This window comes from Pantherophis guttatus, chromosome 6 (genome assembly GCF_059756535.1).
Source record: "Pantherophis guttatus breed Tessera chromosome 6, ASM5975653v1, whole genome shotgun sequence".
In the NCBI taxonomy this organism is placed as follows: Eukaryota; Metazoa; Chordata; class Lepidosauria; order Squamata; family Colubridae; genus Pantherophis; species Pantherophis guttatus.
The window spans coordinates 69,846,933-69,861,430 of NC_142068.1; the positions used below are offsets into that span (position 1 = coordinate 69,846,933).

A 14,498-nucleotide genomic window follows, 5' to 3' on the forward strand; every position below is an offset into this window, starting at 1 on the left:
CATGGGGAGCCATACATATTTCTAGGTTCATAGTCATTTATTCCAGGAATATGGGAATTGCAGCTTTGGGTGTTATCCAGAATTATGGAACAAAACCCACAAATCACATATATATCTTTTACCCCCTTGCTTGAAGGGAATATTCAAAGCCACTCTTAAGACACTGAATGCATTAAGAAATCTGTTGTCATTATATACAAGTTAAACTGAAGACTGAAAGAGCTTTATGTACAACTTTATGTAATCAGGTCCCCAACTAGATCCGACTTCTTCGGTATTATGGCATGATTGATTCATTGGATAAATCAAAACTGGCTGGGTTAATGTGTCTTCAAAGTCATCAATCATAGTTTACAACCCCACATGGGTTCACAGCGTAAGCTAAGCCAAAACCAAACAAACTTTGTGATGACAACGCACAATGGGTAAACCCAATCAGAATATACAAAATTCTGACTAAAATTCACAGAATGAGTTTCATGGGCCCAAAGTTTTGTATATGTAAAAGTAGTTTCAAAAGCAACGTATCAGCTGCTTTGAAAATAGAAGGGAACGGCAAAAATATTTTTTTGATATGCCAAGGGGCACATTTAACTAGGCAAAAAAGAAAAGAAAAGAAAACTCCCCTAGACAAGAGCTGAAACTGGCATTTGGATCCAACCTATTGCATCTAACAAAAGAAGCATGTACAAATGATACTTTTTCAATGAGCTAAGAACAGTTAACAGATGATTTAACATTTAACTGAGAATACATTCGTCAGAAAGTGCTGGCCCCAAGCATAACAAGAATTGTACAATATTGTAATCTACAGCTGATTACTCTGGACTAGAACCTTAGAACCAAGTCTATTAGCGTGGGATTTGACCTGGTGCAAATAGCACGTTTTTCCTCTAGAAATAATGATCTACTTTACATATTCTTACTTACAAGACCCCTGTATTACAAGGAAGGCATACAGTATTCGAGCTTAGTTTCCAAAACTCAGTAGTTTTCTAGAGTGAATTACTTGTCTTATGGTATGTAATTTACTATATAAAGAATGTTGTTTATTAAAAATTGTACAAATCGTTAAATTTGACTGTTACCTTTGTTTTTAACTGCAAAAAAGTAATGGAAGACGAGAAAAAACAGTATACAATACATTGTGATTTCTGTAGTAATATCCATAGCACAACATTATTGAACAAGAAAGAATTCACATATAATACCTAAGGCAACCATTAATATTTTTGAACACTACTGTTATGAAAAAAAACAAACCCAAACACCCTGAACAGCCAGTAGTTTTGGTCAGATAGCTTTGTAACCATTCAAATTTACTTGAGTTTCACACTTGACAACCCATTTCATAACAACAGTAAGATTCCTGGTAAACCTAGACCGTGCCTGTGATGCAATTAAACTGGCTCATTTTATAATGTACTGATGCATATTACTGAATATGTTTAAAGAATACAGAAGCAGATGCCATTCCAGTGGCTGTAATCCAACACATTTAAGACCACCAATTTCAACCCACAACTTTCTAGTATTATTACCAAATTTCAAAGGGAAAGCAACAATTAAAAATATAACCAACACTTTGAGAATAAAGTTTTCACAATAGTTTTTCTTTTTAGTTAAATTACAATATAATTTAAAATATCTCTTCTTTTAAAAACTCTTATTTTACCTGCTGCACATGTACCAATGTGCTATTACTCCAAATCAAAACTTTAAATAAGTTTTGTGTATCATTGAAAGGAGATCATTTGATATTGTACCAGTCAAGTTCAATTCAGTCTGGATGTTTTCAACTTCTTTGATACAAAATCTGACTGTTCAGATACTGCTAAATGATCACTGCATATTAATGAGTGAACTACATCAGATTCTATGAGAAGCTGAACGAGTAAAAGTAGTGGTAAAATAACCACTTTTCTGAAACATCTATTATATACAAAATATTTAAAGGTATAGTTTTTAACCTTTTATACAGTACTTTTAAACAACTTTTTCTTCAGTAAAACAGTACATGTGGGGGAAAAAAACAATAATACCACAAGAGAAATAGAGGACAGCTATTTTTTCTAATGTAATCGGTGTTATGGAACCATTTAAGTTTTCTATCAGGCAAAGCAAATATTCAAGAGATTGATTCTTGACTATACATTTAATGATTTGGCTATAATTTACAGTCTTTTGATGCCACAAATATATCATGAATGTTTCAGTTGCAGAATGGCACTTGGTTTACTCTAACAGCAGGGACAAAGTAATTGATCAGCTGAAGAGAAGTCCATATTCGCAGGTTGAAATTCGAGTGGTTTCCCCCCTCCCCCCCAATCCAGGCACATCCATTCATTGTGCAATCTGTCGATGGGTAAACAACATAGTGCAGGTTTAATCTCAGTAGAATCTGGCCCTTTGGTTTAACTGAAGTCAATTCTGGGTCGATACTGGAGTACCATGGGATAAGACTAAAACCATAATGAAAACAGAACAGAAACAATAATAGCAGGTAGAACATAAATAAACAAGCAGTGTAATGACTTAACGATTCAACAGAATTTAGTTAGTAAGTCCTTCCTCATCAATGTTAAGAGGAACAAAATAATACAAGGGTAAGAGTTGTATAACTTAAATTCTCATGTCCACCTGGCTCATCAATAAACTAATCAATATTCTCAAGATGAAAAATAAATTGGCCGTGTTCTCAACAATCTGAATTCACTAGAACTTTTCTTCCTAAGCAATTCCTCATTACCTACAGAAGGATTGCTGGACAGGCTAATGAAAGCAATCGCCCCCTATGAAGATGGAGGGGAAGTTGTTCCTGAACCAGTTGTTTTCAGTATTGAAGTCATTTTAATTCTCTCTATGGATACATAGAGTACCATCATTAAATAGGAAGAAACTAGCAATTTAAAAAATTAAACAAAAGAATATATACAAGGTAGCTAAGAAGTAGTATCCAGGACTGTAAGAACCTACTGCTGCTAATAACTGTCCTCACAGTAACAGTATGCTGAGCACTGAGGTTAGTGTTGTACTCGATTGCATTAAAAAAAAAGTAATCTTCACCAGTTGTTCTGATTGGGCCTAATCTTCATTTAAGGGTGCTCTCTTTAAAATTCCCAAGCAGACCATAATTCACCTGTTATACACTGTGATGATGCAAAGATAATGTCAGGAACTATCATGATACAAACCCCATAGTACTTGCCTCTCAGTATCAGACATAAGCATGTAAAGTATGTGGCTGTGTGAGATGTCTTTGATTTACCTTCCCTTGCAGATGCCTATTACATAGCTGCAAATAGGCTACATCCCAGAAAGCCAAGGAAATTTTTAAAAAATACCTTCGATTACAGTGGTTTTCAACCTGGCCCCTTGAAGATGTGTGGACTACAACTCTTGCTGGCTGTGGAATTCTGGGAGTTGAAGTCCACACATCTTCAAGTGGCCAAGGTTGAAAAACACTGCCGTAGAAAATTAATTCCTGAACAGTGTTTGTTAACCATGTACTGGGGCCTGATCTTTTTCATCCTAATGTCAGGTATGTGCAACCTGTTGCTAACATCCAATTCTCACCATCTCCAGCCACTGTTGACAATGTTGAGGGATGATGAGAAATGTTCTGTAACAACATTTGCATAGTCATACCTGCTTTATGACAATCTCCCATTCCTTAGGGATATAATCTGAAAATACAGGGACATGGCAACGCAGTGATATGCATTTTCCTGAATGCAACTGTCCATTTACATGAATTATGGCTGTACTTCCTGCACCTAACAGCAAAGGACTCTATTATTTTCTCTACTAGAAAATACTTACATGACTAACTCAATGGCAATGTGTAACGGATCTTGCTCAAACAAATTTATTCTAATGCTGGATATAACACTGTATTTTACGGTCTCACCATAAAGAGATCATAATGCTTTTTCAATTTCTCCCATGGAACGGTGACTTACTATATATACACTTGGTTATATAAAATAGGGGAGCAAAGTAAAATGGAGCTTCCATTTTATAAAGGAAGGGCAGCATAAAATTGAAGCATACTATGAACGCTTAAGATTGGAAGCCCATTATGACAAAGGTTAATACCCTATGGCATTGTGGACTAACCCTCCTTCTTTGAAAGTACGGTTGCTATATAAAACACAATATTTTTGCAGTATAATTCTAACATTTTATAAAAATAACTTTAAAATCCTAAGCTTCTTATCCCCTGAAGCTCCAAACTATGAAACCAAATATTCATAACACCCAATCATTCAACTAAGGTAGTGTAGCCATAACGGTTACACTATGGTTAAGCCATAATGATTACACTAATTTTCTATTAATATTCATTTCCCAAAATATCTATAGCACTATTCATGAATCCTAATGTCCCATGGTTGTAGACACAAAATATTTTCAGATTATCCTATTGCTGCATTATGATGTCATGATAATATAAATGGAGTTACATAGAATATTGCTGAAGTTAGCAAAGCTTCAAAGAAGGCAATACTTTATAGCATTAAACCTGATTAGTTTACAAAAAATAAGATTGTCAACTTGCAATTAACCTGGGTTAATATTCCTGCACATGGTATCCTATCATACCTTACTGTAAGGCTACAATTAATCAACAGCATAGAAAATCTGAACTAAATTATTGTAATATTACAACATACTCATCTTTATTTCAAACTGATTTACGAAATTGGTTTTATAATTTGGGAGCCCATGAAGACCCTATAGCATGCTACACAAGATATAAATTAATAAATAGCTTGCCCCATGCATTTTTTAAAAAAAAATATAGGTAAACATTCAGACAAAAAACCAAGGCTTCAGTCTTTATAATTACATTTAGTCTAAAGAACTTAGTCCAAAAGAAAATGAAAGACCCATTCAGCTCCCACCTAAACTGAATTTCAAAGGATAATGTCTTAATGACTACAATGTGTACAGTCGAGGAGTGCCTCTTACCTGATAAAAAGAGCCATCCTGTGAGCAGACTTGTGATGAGGAGCAGTTCTGACACCGAAACTGCGAAGGAGATGATTTTCTGATCAGATAAGAGGCATCCACAACTGAACATTGATCATCAGTCATTTAAAAATAGTTGCATATTCAAGAATGTAATTTTCTAACCCGTAAGAGATGAGCTATATGGCTGCCAGAATTTTTTTTAAAGAATCTATAACATTAATTATACATATAACATTAGTTACAATGTTTAAGAATCTATAACATTATGTATGTATGTATATATGTACTGTATGTATGTATGTATGTATAAAATTACACACACACACACACATACCACACACCCATCTCCCCAATGTGCAGCTTTCTTGTTCTCCCAATTCTGACTACAAAAAAAACCCATGGATGCTCTAAAAAACAATAATCTTCAAGATATAATTGGAGGCAGATGGCAGGGTGGATATTGGAAATCTCATTTGAATTAAAGTATCCCTGACTTATATGAATGCTTTAAGGCAGCAAGGTGTCATTAAAAAACACAACACAATAAAAATAAGAACAGCAGTGAGGGAAAGAGAAACATTAAGGGGTTAGCAATAAGATTTGCAAAAAAAATTGAATCTCTATAATGCCAGGAATTTTGCAGACAAAAACTATGCAAACAAATTTAATTAACATTAACATTAATTATACCAATTGTGAATTCAGTAAAAGAATAGGTCTCATAAAAATGGTAATCGTCTATTTTTAGTTAATGATAACAATTGTTAAAATGCCGAATTATGCAACTTTTAAAGAGATGTATTTTTAAATGATTTTCAGTAATAACAACATTTGGAGTTCCAAAGACTACTCCTACCCCATGCTAGATAATGGGAATTATTATTTTGTATACTGTCCAACTTGCTTAGATTCATTTAAATATTCAAAAGCATGGATAAAATGTAAATAGTTATTAAGCATGCAAAATGCATTGAAGACAGTTAAACTATAGGTTTAATTAAAAGAGAAAATAAGTTAGCAGATATAGAAATATGTAACTGTCCTACATATATCCATACTAGAGAACTGCTGTCATGAAACACTAGACTAGACAATATTTTTTTTATACCTGAGTATTTTATCTTCCTAGTCACAATTGTTTTGACTATATATCTATAGTTATCATACTGTTTTAAAATGACATTTTCAGAAATCTGAGAAGTCGCTTTTTATACCCCAAGGTTAATTGGATTATTGTTATTTAATTTTTTTCAATTTATGTGGGTCATTTACCAAAAAAACATATGCAGTTTCTTCATAGCACATGCCAATGTGCTATCTACAATTCATATTTTTGAAACTGTACATTTGTGAATTTCATGCTCTTGGATGCTATCTAAATAACTAGGTTTTTGGAAAAATAAATGTTATTTAGTAGAGATATGCCCCACATTTCAAATTTAGATTGTTTTGAGTTGGAAACAGGCCATTACAACCGCACCAAGAGTTTTCTTATATCATTCTGCCCTTGTCTGTTCTTATTTTGAGATTACCTCATTTCAAGCTTGAAATGGCAGTTTTCCTCTCAAAAATTGAGGTTTTTAAGAATACTTCCAGTGCGGAAGGACAACGTGGTTGGAACACCACATGGAATTTGAAATAATTCCTTCTCTCTTTTAGCACATCTCCCCCTCCAATTTTTTTTTCCAGTTTTTGTTTCTGTAAAAGCTTAGTATCAAACTTTTATTATTGCTTCCTTGCTGTTCAAAGACACATCATTTCTAGGCTTGAAGGTTGAGGATTTCTTTGTGATTCTCACTGCCTTAGGAAAATTCTGGCCGTTACTGACTCCACTTCTGTCTATCTGAACTGATATCAGGCAGAACAGTTACCCATCAAAGTCTTGAAAAGCAAAAATCTTCAACAGGTTTTCATTTCTGTCTTCTTTTTCAGCAAGAAATAACAATTACAATATGACACTAATGGCTTCTTTAATCATGCTGTGTCAGGCATGATGGTTTCAATTAACTTTCACATATATACCATGTTACTATACCATACCATGATGGCATAGCAGGTTAGAAGTGTATATCAAAATATTTTAACATTTTCCACTTGTCTTGGAGGAACTATCAAACGATAAAACTAAAAACTAACAAAATTAAACTATTGCTCAGCTAGACTGGCATTGCCTCTTCTATCAACTCTCCTGAGTCTCAAACAGAGTTGGTCCACTACTTGCTCTATGATCTTTAATTGGAGATGTCACTAAGGTCAGTGCCCTTCCTCTAAATCCTTTTATATTTATATTAAACCTGCTAAGAATATTATATACTATACCCACCTGTTTAAAGTCAAGATTTTCCAGACTTCAGTTAACAGAGGCATGACAAATCCTAACCTTGTCTGGCCTAGAGATCTCTGAATTTGGTAGAATTTTAGTTATGTATCTGCCAACTTCCCTTTATGAAAATAGACTAAGTTGTTTGACAAGCCCTCTTTCTTCGTAATTCTCACCACCCTAGGAAAATTCTGGCAATTACTGACCATTTCATCTATCTATCTGAACTGTTGCCTGCTGGTAACAGGAAATCTAATGGGAATATCAGCAATAACCAGAAACAGACCACTAAAAAACCACGAAGTGTTTGGTCAATTTTTTTGCTTATCAAAGTCTTGATAAAAGCACTTTGTGCTTTTTGGTAGTCTGTTTCTGGTTATTGCTGATATTCCTGCTAAGATTTTCCTTTTTCCTGAATAATTTCTCTGGATAATTCTCTGAATGAATCTAGAGGCTGTTGAATCAGGACCTTAATGACTCCAGTATATCTGCTATACTATTTTATTTGTTTTTTGCACACCTTACTACCTTTTTGGCATTCTTTCAATGAATTCTAGCAGCGGACTCACAAACAGGTAAGGATTTATTTTGCCTGTAAGCAAGAATTCATTCCACGTGCCCATACTGCTTAGAAAGGGCTATTTAATAGCAGTATTGAAGATGGAGGGAAGTTGAAGTAAGTTGGCCTAACCCTTATCTAAAGATGCTTAAATAGCAATTTATCTCCTTTAAATCCCAGGCCACACTCCTGCTTCACAAGGAGGACAAACAGAAGAAGGAGCTCACCATTTGTTACAAGATGTACTTTGTTAAGTGCAAATACTTTAAAAAACGGCAAGAAGTCCTGTTTTTAGATGTAGCAGTGCCAAGTTATAGCAACATCAGGAAGACAGTGTATGAGAAACTGGAGAAGTTCCAAAGGCCTAAAGGAGGAACTGGAGAGGATATGGAAAAGTAAAGGCCAAAGAGGTCCCAGTGGTAGAAGAAGCACTCAGGGCTGTGATCTCTAAGCTGGGACAGTGGCTCCAGCAGAACCTAGTACCATCAGAGCTCTGTGTCCAGAAGACTGTGGTGCTAGAAATGACCCAAGATTGAGAAAGACACAGTCTGTCTCTGTCTCTGTCTCACTCTCTCTCTCTCACACACACATACATACATATAAGCACAAAAGCTTTTTAAGAGCCATGGTGCGGAGTGGTTAGAATGTAGTAGTGCAGGGCTAACTCACTGCTCATTCCAGGAGTTTGAGTCTCACCAGCTCAAGGTTGATTCAGCCTTCTATCCTTCCAAGGTCAGTAAAATGAGGACCCAGATTGTTGGGGGCAATATGACGACTCTGTAAACTGCTTAGAGAGGGCTGTAAAGCACTATGAAGCGGTGTATATAAGTCTATTGCTATTTAAAAGGAATATAATTTAATATAATACATAACTAAAAGCCCTATAATTAATATAAATATTTATATATAAACTAAAAGCAATAAAAACTTATTTCATTTACATTTTCGCCTCGTAGTCTCCATCTTGTCATGTAGATGAATTCCATAGTATGATCCTTCCCCATGATTTCCCCATTGCATAGTACATCCAGCTTTAAAACAAAAAACAGTTACTTGAAGAAGTATTATAAAACCATTCTTAGAGCTATGTTCATCTTTCCTAAAAGAGAATCATTCATATATAAGAGGAAAAAGATATTAGCTTGATTATTCTTATGCAAGATAGTTATTTAATGAACAAGAAGAATGCAGACAAAATTATTTTTAGCTACTTACATAGATTTTAATTATTATTCCCAAATGCAAACTGTATTCTCCATCTAAACAAGCTGCTTAAAATAAAGTGTTTAAATCATAGAACATCCATTACAGCTGTTAAGTACATTTGCCTGGTTTCCCCCCATCCCCCAATATTTATTTTGGGATTCATTTGGTCTTTATATTAAATCACTAGATGTTTTTAAATGGATAGAAGAGTTATATACTTGTATTTTTTATGGCAAGATGAATATGCAAATTAGGAAATTATCTTGTGCTGTTTTATATGCAGTATATCTTCTGTATGAGGGAAGGAGAAAAACTAAAGTCTTATTTGGCATAAGAAAATTTTAAAAAATGATGTTACATTATTTTAGCTATCCAGTTCAGCACTGTAGCAATAATTTTCCAGGGGTTCAAGCATGGCCTTTAACATAAGATGCAAAATTATTTTTAAGCATTTTTTCCAAGGACAGAATCTAAGGTCATTAGCATACAAAGTATATATACTAAAGTAAATTGTGATCCAAATAATACAGTCATAAATACTGATATATATACAACATAAGAAAATTGCTTTACGCATTTAATTGTTTTAAAATAAATCTACATCTAATTTCAGAGTTACATGCCATATAGTATGATTTTATATTCTGTTTGGATTATAAAATACTACACAATTTTTCAGATGAAAAATTTTCAGATGGAAGCCATTTAAAAAATGTTCTCCTAATAGTCTACTCCTTTTCTTTCTTGGTGATTGACCACCTTCAATAAAATAGAGACTTTAAATTGGATTATGACATTTAAAAGTGCAACTGAATGCCAATTTATATTGGAATAGGTCTAGTGAACACTTCACTAAGGAAAGATTGTTAATGTACTATATGACATTCCATATTTGCAATGCAAGGAAAAATGGTTTAGGTAGTTAAAGTTGTGATTGTTTAAATTCACTTAGTCAAAGGACGGGTGATACTACTTTGGGTGATAGAACATCATACCTCATAAGAACTTGGAAGCTTTAATTTTAAACTTAGAAATTTCTTGATGGTTCCTACAGTTACTCGTGTAGAACACCGGATGAATTTCTTCATCAACCCCTAAAGAAAAAGAGACAAAAACTGTAAACTTAGATATTAAAATCTCAATTGCTTGCACTCCAAATATTACCTACCTAATCTGATAACATACCAATTTTATTTAATTATATATACCTTGTCTTTATTATTTTTTTACAAACTTCTCAAGACTGTGAAATATCCAACATACCTTCCTCCACTTACTTTCCTCACAACAAAGCTGTGAGTGAGGTATGTTGGGCTGAAAGAGGATGACTGGCCCACCACCAGCCAATTTTCATGGCTAAAGCGGGACTAGAACTCATGGTCTCCCAATTTCTAGCCTGGTGCCTTAACCATTTGACTAAACTGGCTTGAATTCTAGCCAATGCTAGAATATATAATATCTTCTGCTGACATGCAAGAATGATTTTATACGAATTAAATTTATTGAATGTAATGACTTCTTTGATATATTATTTATTATTTAATTTCTAATCAAAACTATTTAATATTTGTTATATGACAAAATATACATCCCATTAATCTCTTAAGTAACATAGAAAAATCAGTTGGGAGCAAGATACTGATTCTTCCTCTGTTAATCAAATATATTTTTCTTTTAATCCAGAGGTGCGGAATTTGAGGTCCTGCAAATATTATTGTATTATAATGTTCAACAGCACTGGCTACGGTGACAGAGAATCAGAGTTTCTTAACTTTTAATTACATTTAGAACTTTAAAATTAGCTCACTTAGACAGTGGAATGAAGACTCAGGTATGGTAACTGCAGAAAAAATTTAAGAAATTAGTTCGGATTTCCTTGAATTATAGAAAATCACCTCTCAAGTAACAAATCTTGTTTATATCATACCTATTTACTCTGCATCATTCTACTAATTAATACTGTATAAAGAGTTGTTCCAAAGTTGCTTTTTCAAGAGGCAACTGGACTTTCTGTTTTTTCTTTGAAGATGGTTCACTTCTCATCCAACAAGCTTCTTCAGTTGAGAAGCGAAACATCTTCAAAGAAAAATGAGAAAGTCCAGTTGCTTCTTGAAAAAGCACCTTTGAGACAACCATGATCTGGATGACTGAGAATCTCCATAGACATATATAAAGAGTTCAAAACTCACTTTTACTACATTATCACCAGACTGCCCATTGTTACGTAAACAATCCAGACAAATAGCAATCTGTGGGTCACTTCTATGATAATCTTTGTCTTCTTGGTTTTCATCTCCATTTTCACCATCTTTAGGATTTTCAGAATTTGCATTTTCTTCTGAAACAAAAAAAGTGCACAGATAGCAATGTAGAAAGTAACAAGCTAAGACTGCAATCTAGGTCAAGTTTTCTTGAAACCAATTTCATGTATCTCAATTGAAGCAGTGCCAAGAGAGTTCCATTCTGTTTGGAGCAGCTGTTTTTATTCCTCTTGCTGTGCAACTTCTACAAGAAGCTTCTCTGGTTAAAAAAGGTGGGAGAAGGTGTCATCAATAAGCAGAGAAGTTCTACTTCTGCTTTTCAAACTTAGGTGAGGCAGAAAATGTTCTGAAGAAGTACTTGAAATCAGTAATGCAGTTTATGACATCTAATTATTTAAAGTTTAAATTATATAAAATAGAGGCACTGATGATGGATGGTTTGTTCCTTCAGTAAGATGTACATATTTGCATTTCTTAACAAATTCAAGTGAAAAATAAGACTACAGTTTCTGACATTTTGATAAGTTGGAAGTTAAAATGTTACATTGTGAAATAAATGTAAATACCTCTTCCATTTTCTATAGGTTTGTTTTTCTTCCAGAATTCAGCTTCACGATGCAATTCTTCTAGTTTTCAGTAACAAAAAAACAAATTTGTAATTCAAATTAATAATGCAACAGGATTACCAAAGTAAATAATCTTGTTAAGAGGAGCAAAAACATACCCTCCCGAAGTCCTGGAACCAGCTTAAATATAATTTCTTCTAAAGTATTATCCAGCCTGGAAAAGAAAAAAAAATCAACAACTCAAAATACTTAATATGTATATATTCATATGTTAACATACATTACAGGCATACATTATAGAATTTCAATGGGAAATAACAGAGCTATTCTAAATCTATTTTCAATTTCTTTTTGAGCAAATGTTCTGAGAATGATTACAAACTCCATGACTGTTCTGTAGGGAAGAGATGTACTCCATAAGAATTTGATTTTTGGTTCCATAAAGCTAATGGGGCTCTATTGTTTGCTCTGTAATTTTGAATGGCAACAATCTTAAATTAACTCTAAATTAATCCTTAGGACTAACTCTTTTGAGGACTATGAAATTGATTGCGAGATTTTCTTTTGGCCAAAACGTAAAATCAGAAAGAACTTAAATATTCTACTGAAGAGAAGTAGTCTACATATACACATGCATAAAGACCCCATCCAGAAAAATATCTGTCTTGTTATCTTACTAGGTTAGAACCAATAGACTTGCTTTAACATATTATCAGAATCTGAAGCCCATGAAATTGTTTGAATTGCCGTTTATTGTAATGACACTAAATTGCATCCACAGTTGGGTAATGATATTAGCTATTTATAAATATGCTTAGAAGTACGATGAGGAGACATCTAGGTGTATATTATAATTTTTGATCCACAACTATTTAAATTAATGCCAAGAGTATCTATATTCTTAAAATTACTGAAGAATAAATGGGAATCAAAATGTAAAAATAGGATACAGAGTACATGCTAGCTATGTACAGAACAAGTTTATAAATTAATTCATAAACAAGTTCTTAATGAATGAATCCCTGATTCAAGCCATCAGTTTATACTCTAACACTTCTTTCCTTGTTGTGCTACTGCCATCACTTTGAACTAGAAAAATAATAAGATACCAAGAGATTTAAAATAAGAAGATACAGAGATTTTGAGAAGATATTAATATATCTGACTCCATGGCTATTTCGCATAGATAGCCATGCATAACACAAGTTATTAATTTTTCTCAGGCAGAGAGAAAATAGTAATAGTAGGATATGAATATATAAACAAAGGAAAAGATCAGGTAGATTATATGCTTTGATGCAGCATATAATTGCAAAACCAAGTATATAATTTTATATGTAATTTTTCCATTTTTAATACTTATCTTTTCTGAATAAAATTATACACATGTGCATACTCACAAACACACACACAAAATTCCTTACATCTTAGACTAGCATAATTCTTCAACAAGAAAACATTCATTTGTATTTTTGGAAATCCATAATATCTCAAAAGATACAATTCTTAGTTTAATTAAAAATTAGCTACAATTATTGATACAGAAATCTATCTATCTATCTATCTATCTATCTATCTATCTATCTATCTATCTATCTATCTATCTATCTATCTTCCTGGAACTCAATTGGGTGAAATTGAAGGTATAGGACAACAATTATTGAATCAAGATAATTCAAATGGATTAATTTACAGAATGATGTGACCCATGACTTGTGGGAATGAAATTGGGGAAAGTTATGGCCACTTCAGCTCCACCACTCCTTCTGACGACACTTCCCAGAAACCTGTAGGTTATGTGGTGCAACGGAAGATGGGAGGGCTGTATGCCCAGCCTTTCCTGCCTCCTTCCGGTTCCTGCACTCATTCAGCTAGCAGAAATGGGGCACAAATTATCTAGTAAAGCTTTAACGCATTAATTTGTTGCCAACTGGTTTTATACTTAGTGTTTCCTTGCATTGTGTTTGCTATTTTGAGAGATTAAATTGTTTTTCTAAAAAACAAACATCAATTCTTTTTTTCTTTAACCCCTTCAACCAAGGAAAAACACAGAACAGCAGCCATTACCATGTTATTGTAGTTTCCCATCATTCCACATCACTATCTACTCTCTTCCTAGAAACTTCATTCTTTTCCATAATGAGCATGTTGTTTAGAACCTTTGTATTTGCTGTCCATGATTCCTACCACTAAATTTTGTTTGCCTTAAAAAAGATTGTATGTCTTGTTGCAGGAGCTATAGTTCCCTGTCAGCGAACCATATTTCTGGGGAACCCTGCACTATAAGTGTGTCAGTCACTTGCTTAGTAGACTGCTAGAGAGTGTAGGAAGGTATTTGCTTTCCTGCTGCTCATGACATTTGGACATCTGAAGCATGGTGGATGGGAAGAAAGGGAAATTCTTTTATTATATGTGCTGATACCAGTAATGTTTAAGCTCATATAAAGAAAAAAAGCCACCAAAAGACTAGAGAGGTGGGAAGTAGCTTCAGAGTTGAGCAAGAAGAGAAGGTGAAAAAGTTGGGTATGTATCATATTATGGAACCGTATCTTACTATAGTTGCAAAGCAAATGTGCAAAAATATTTAGATGGTGTAAAGAAAGGAATTT

At 33.6% G+C, this 14,498-nt stretch overlaps 1 protein-coding gene across 6 annotated transcripts in view; it reads right to left on the bottom strand.

Moving 5' to 3' along the window:
* Positions 1 to 1,027: 1,027 nt before the first annotated feature.
* The window catches only part of PCGF5 (polycomb group ring finger 5), a 35,342-nt gene continuing 21,871 nt past the window's right edge, over positions 1,028 to 14,498 (bottom strand). For 3 of the 6 annotated variants that reach the window (XM_087871722.1, XM_087871723.1, XM_034430385.3), the window contains exons 4-10: positions 12,048 to 12,103; positions 11,890 to 11,946; positions 11,252 to 11,400; positions 10,058 to 10,156; positions 8,798 to 8,887; positions 4,975 to 5,034; positions 1,028 to 2,462 (exon numbers count right to left, since the gene is read on the bottom strand). In XM_087871722.1, the coding sequence (XP_087727848.1) occupies positions 2,415 to 2,462; positions 4,975 to 5,034; positions 8,798 to 8,887; positions 10,058 to 10,156; positions 11,252 to 11,400; positions 11,890 to 11,946; positions 12,048 to 12,103 (559 nt within the window). In that variant the 3' untranslated portion in view covers positions 1,028 to 2,414. Of the gene's footprint in view, positions 2,463 to 4,974; positions 5,035 to 8,797; positions 8,888 to 10,057; positions 10,157 to 11,251; positions 11,401 to 11,889; positions 11,950 to 12,047; positions 12,104 to 14,498 lie in introns of all 6 variants that reach the window. The other 3 variants (XM_034430384.3, XM_087871721.1, XM_034430383.3) reach the window with 1 other exon arrangement.